The sequence below is a fragment of the Macrobrachium rosenbergii genome, chromosome 54 (genome assembly GCF_040412425.1).
Source record: "Macrobrachium rosenbergii isolate ZJJX-2024 chromosome 54, ASM4041242v1, whole genome shotgun sequence".
NCBI lineage: Eukaryota > Metazoa > Arthropoda > Malacostraca > Decapoda > Palaemonidae > Macrobrachium > Macrobrachium rosenbergii.
The window spans coordinates 41,361,538-41,367,689 of NC_089794.1; the positions used below are offsets into that span (position 1 = coordinate 41,361,538).

At 38.3% G+C, this 6,152-nt stretch overlaps 1 protein-coding gene across 1 annotated transcript in view; it reads right to left on the bottom strand.

The window, feature by feature from the left end:
- Window positions 1–4,966, bottom strand: part of PIG-C (phosphatidylinositol glycan anchor biosynthesis class C) — a 29,554-nt gene extending 24,588 nt beyond the window's left edge. Inside the window, exons 1-2 of the mRNA XM_067098052.1 lie at window positions 4,266–4,966; window positions 1,797–1,860 (exon numbers count right to left, since the gene is read on the bottom strand). Of these exons, the coding sequence (XP_066954153.1) occupies window positions 1,797–1,860; window positions 4,266–4,368 (167 nt within the window). The 5' untranslated portion in view covers window positions 4,369–4,966. The remainder of the gene's footprint in view (window positions 1–1,796; window positions 1,861–4,265) is intronic.
- Window positions 4,967–6,152: the final 1,186 nt, after the last annotated feature.

Sequence of the window (6,152 nt, forward strand, 5' to 3'; positions counted from 1 at the left end):
TGACCCCTTAAGTGGAGAGGACGCCTCGGAGGACGAAAAACAATCCTTAAGGATCCGTGCGCGAGCACGATCCTTGGCAGCCTGGGAGACGACAACAAGGCCTGCCGAAGGGACGCCAGATCGGTGGGGGTCCCCGTAACCTCTTGCGGCTTTCGACATGCCCATTCCCTAAGTCCTGGGAGTTCGCAGAGAGGTCTAGACCTAGAGGCATTATAGGGCCGATCTGACGCCCTCCACAACACTGGGGGATCACTACACTTCACTGCACTTTCGATCGCCAACACCTTAGACTCCAAGGTACGAATGGAGTTCAAAATCTGCAAGGCATTACCTTCCGCAGACGCAATCACAGGGTTAGAAGGCAACTCCACAGGGAAAGGAGAAGCATTAGTAGGGTTAACAGGAGATAACATTAATACCCTGACTCCCACCTACCGACACACTCCTGGAGGAAGACCTCCTTACCTATCACGCTCTAGCTTATAACATAAGAATCATACGCCTTCCAATCAGAATCAGGCAAGATTCACACTCCTTGCAGCGATCATCCAACATACAGACATGCCCTCTACATCTCATGCATACAGTGTGAGGGTCTACCAAAATTTTCGGTAGCCTCACCTTACACTCCTGAACAACACACACCTGAAACTAGCAGAACTAGATCCAGACATCTTAATCAAGGAAAAGCCAAAACCAAAATCAAAACAGTCCAAAGAAGCGTATGCCTATCCACAAAGCCAAAGTCCAAATACCAAAAGACAATCAGAATACTTAGTGGAAAAAGTTTTTACGAAATCCAAGAGCGGAGGTATTGACAACAGGTGTTGACAATACCGCGACAGAGAAAATCTGAATAGAAAATGGGAATGGTTCTGATACCCGCCTCCCAGCGGCGGGAATGGGTACTAACCACCTGGCCCATCTGCGTGTGCCGTAAGTTTTGAATTTCTGTCGGTCCTTTCGGAGAATACAGCTATATATATATCTGACAGGTAAGTGTCATGAACAAACTGATGGTTTTGTTTTAAAACAAATGGATTTTTTTCAACAGAGTTCCTTCTTCTAGTGCAAACCCATCCTATGAGAAGTGCCAACTACCCATTTCTACACTTCTTGCGCTTAGTCCAGACAATACAGGGGTGAGATAAACCACCATCAAAGGTGCTGATCTACATGCATGCATACCTGAGCATGTCTGATGAAGCTGCTGGACCAAGAAGAGACTTATAAAAACTGATGGGTGTATTGCTAGTACACATCCAAATTACACACAGAACAGTATGTCCACACTCAAGTGCAGCCAGGAAAACAACAGGAAATGTGTGTTACCAAGAAAAGGGCATCATGCCCTAGATCTACCTGCATTATTCTTTTGTTTTTCTCAATCAGTATACAAATATCCAGCTCATGCACAGTAAAACTCCAAATATGAAAGGTAGTTTGTATCCCCTAAAGAACAAATGCCATTTCTCAAAACAAACAACGAATATAATAAAATCTGCAAAATAATAAAGATGAAGGATGATCTTGCAAATTTCTCCTAACAAAGAATGCCTTAACTGAAGGCTACAGTAGTAATGACTCAAGAAATGCAGGTCAGTTGAAGGTTCTAATCAATGCAGCAACTAAGCTGAACTACCTAAAACATCCTTTAATGACCCCACTTAATGAGTACATACTCTGGAAAGATGGGTTAAAAATAGCAAGGACTGGGCAGTGAATGCACATGTATACTAAATGTTTGTTTCGTTGTAATAGTGTTCTGCAATGACTTTTAAAATGCATTACTGTACCTGCAAATTTCCTGTGTGACCGCTGTTGCTCCATATAGGGCTTCAGAAATCAAAACTTCCTTCCCTGAAATACAATAAAAAACAAAAATGTGAGTTGTAAATGTAAATTCACACTTTTCACAATAATTTTCAAAGCTAAAATTTGTATAAGGAAAATCTAAATTTAATGTTCAAGCACATCAAAGCTACTGTACTAGGTATAAAACAATATGAAAATACTATTGTACGCAAACATACTTCTACCAGTCTACACAATTACAGCAAGTTGACATCAAAAAGTCAATTAAATGAATGGTGTACCCTACACTCAGGAATACCGTATCTGACCTAAACTTTCCCTTTTCAGGTGCACATACAGAGCCAGGTTGTGTCTTAAGTTATATTAGGAATGGATTTCATATTCCTCAAAATAAAATGCATTTTTGAAACAAAATAGTTTTAAAATCTTAGATAAGCTTATAAATGATAAAAAGAGTTAGAAGGTGGTGCAAATACTGGCAGGAAGAGATATAAACATAAATAAACATACTGTATATTGTGTCAAGGAGATAAAACTATAAAGGAGAACAGAATGAATTCCAAAGGGATGGAGACAAGAAAAGACAAAATGGAATTGATATACTTTTTCAAGATGAAATGACAACAGACATGACTGAAGATGAACAAATAAAAGGTATAATGAAAGGTTCAGATGTTCCTAAGAAAGAACATTTGCTCCTGATACAGTATTGCCTATGCATAGCAACCATGGAGATCGGAAGGAAAATAAGAATTTTGGGAAAGGTAGGCCATGCCAGAACAAACTGGCTTTGTTTTGAGGATGTGATGGAAATATTGAAAAATTTTAAACCAATCTGTATTTTTTCTAGGTATACAAACCAAAGACTTTTAAGTACAGTACTGAAACTTGGTAGCTTAGTAATTAACTGGTAGTAATTGGGTGATGGGGGGGAAACCCATATTCACTCACAGTCACCAAGCATTTTTCTACCTGCATCAAGGACCAAGCAGGTGGTTGATGTGACTCTATGAAAAATGTTCTGGTTTGCAAACCTAGAAAAAATACAATAAGTTACTGCATACTTGCACATGTGCCATGTTGCACTGCCTATGTTCTACATCATTCTTTTTTCATTTAATACACAATATTATTTGTTTTCCTATGTAGTATCAGACAGTGCACTCATACGAGCAGCATCCTGATGCTCCCTTTACAGTTTTGATATGCAGTTATTCTTCAGTCATGTATGTGTGAATACTCTTCGCTATTTATTCGTCCCCATAGCTAATAAATGACATAGCCTATCCAGTGTCATGAGGCCCATTATCTAACAGTTTTAGACTGGCTACCACTTAATTCTACCTTAGACTATAGTGTTCATTCTAAAACTGGCAAAATGTAAATCTGATATTCATCCTCATCATAAACATTTGGTTAACCCACTAACAACCTCATATCGAACAAAAAATGGGAATCCATTAGAAATCATACCCTACCAGTCAGGTTAAGTTAGGAAGGACCAAGTATCCTAAGTTAAGTAGAACTGTAGTAGCTCCGTGGCAGCGAATACCTTCTAACTTGACTTTTGCTACAGTCTTTTGGTTGCTAATTATGGATTTACCTTCAATTTTTGTCGGACGAATGTAATTAACCCCTGAAGTCCATCCAACAAGGGGTTTCCATACGTGATCTTCACAAGACAGAGCACGGGGACGTCTGTTTCGAATGGTTCATATCCCGTCCGGTAAGAGCAATAACTTGTTACCGTATGGGTAACCTCGGGCCCCCCGGGCCAATTCTAAACACGGCGAAGGGATATTCCATTTGGCCAACAACAAACAAACCCACCGCCAGTATCAGAAGCCCTAAAAGTGTAGAAAAAACCAGTTTCCAAGGTAAAAACAGGCACGGAGCTAATACTTAGAATTACCCTAAGTTAAGTTAGGTTGGGAGGGTTACATTACTAGTGCCTATATCCCTGTATTTCACTCACTCTTGTTCATTCCCCTCTCCTCTCAAAAATACCTGGTTTCTGATTGGGGTCCCCACTATCATTAATGAAGGGACGTGGTAGTGGGTTAACCATGCATTTCCAATGAAAATTATGTTAATATCAAATTCGTTTGAATATCATTAAAAACTAACATCTGAAATAAATCATAATTCATTAGTTTTAGTATGTACGGTTAGCCTAAGATATGCTACAATGTTAGTAGGCTAGGCTACTTACGATCCTAGACTAAATCCTTCATTTTGCTCCATTTCGTATTTGCCCGTTACTATTCGACTGTATGTAGAGGTAATACGACAAAAATGAGTGGTTTACCTCAACAATGATGGTCAAATACGTAAAACCACTAGGTCTACTGGTCTAAAATGGCAAGCTTGACATTTGCTAGCCTAAATAATACGAAAAATGTATGCTGCGTGTGTCTGGAGAGAAATGAATTAGCTACACATCAACTTACGTTTTTTGCTGACTCTTAAAGAAGAGTCCCCTAAGTAATTGTCAGGATACGATGGTTGTTTTTTCCATAGCACGCGACACCATTCACTTTGAATATTGGACATTCTGTCATTGTCAGCTGTCCACTTTACTTTAATGTCCCGATAGAAACCGTGCCTCTGTAACGGCTTCTCAGTTTGTTTGCGTAATTATTTTCTGTGTACAGTGTTATTTATCCCTTTACTTTCCCAATCTGATAATTTTTAAATTTGTTCATAACTATGTTGCTTTCATTAAACAGCCACTTCACTTTCATCTTCTCTATTAGAAAGCTGAAAATTAAGTATATTGTCCCTATTTTTCATCTTTCCCAAAACCAAGCGTTCCCATGAGTTTTTATCTTTTCCTACTCCGTTATCACATCTATCTTTTTCATAAATTACTTATCACAACACTCATATCTTGTATATAACTGACTTCATCTTGCAGAGCTTCAAATAAAAATCCTTCGTTTCTTCAACTGCAGTAATTGTTGGTGCATACGTGCTCCAATGTTCATGTTAGCTAGTCTGCATTTTCTTTGCCGTCACTGCACATAACTATTCTTCCATCGACACAAGTTTCCACCCTGTGAAAGCTATTGAAACATTATTTTATACTAGGGTAACACCATCCCTACTTATGCCGCAATTTCTTCTACATACCAGCAATGTATTTCCGTTTGCAATAATGATTCCTGTCTTCCTTGTTTCACACGGCACTACTGAGCCAACTTACAGTATATCTGTTCTGGGGTGTTATCATCCAGTAATGTTCTCACATTCCGCGTGAAAATACTGACATTTGTCTCATTAAGCACTAAAAAATATGGAGACCCTAAGGAATTAAGATTACTGATGCCGGATTATGAGAGAAATGAATGGGAAATGGAGCTTGCCGGGTCAAGTTTTGTTCGGTCAATAACTTGGTCACCAGAGGAACACTTCTCATGAAAAATTATATATTTAAGTACACTCGATTCACCTAATGGAATATGGCGCTATCAAAGTGACCACACGGTAATAAACAGGCAGGTCTGTTATTCTTTGATAGATAGGCCTATCCGAACATACAGCAGTGATGACGTAGAAAGTAAGAAAAATATTGTTCTTCGTTGACGCAATTAAAAGTGTATGACCCAAATATCAAAGAAGAATGTAGAGTTCAATGGCAGAATCGTGTTGCAGCATTGAAAACATTAATTGACAAGAATGATTCTCTCTGGTGGAAGAGGTATTAAGGGAAACTATTAAACCAGTGATTAGGAAATATTAGAATTCAGAATATCAAAAAAAAGGAAGAAAATTATATCTTATGAGACCTGGACTATTACTGTATATGAGAAAAATACGAAATAAAGTATACTGTATGAATAGGGATGAAGGTTGCTTTATTTTTATGGGAAAAAATCAGGTATCAGGGGTTAGGGAGTCCAGTATTATTATTATAGTCTCACGCACTTTCACTTTGTTTGGTTTTATGTACAGCCCTCCACAGGGACAATTCTCTCTCTGGCGGGCCCTTGTACGTTTTCAAAATAAGGTGCTAATTATATTTTATAAAATTGTCATTCAGTGTTTTCTCGTCAGTATCGTAGCTGCAGAATATGAGTATTTTTTAAATCTGCTTTCTTCTTGTATTAAATTGCATAGAAGATTATTAGCCAAAGCCATGATCCGTATTATTTTTCACCTTTGACACATTCTTTACATATTGTGCACTTACTGCCTTCATATGTTTTATGTTTAGTATAACTATGCCTTTCTTTACACAATTTTTACACTTGAAGATGTTGCTAGCACATTCATTTGATTTGTAGTTTTCACCACATCTAGGGCAAGCTTGGTCATTTCTACAATTAGTTGCGCTT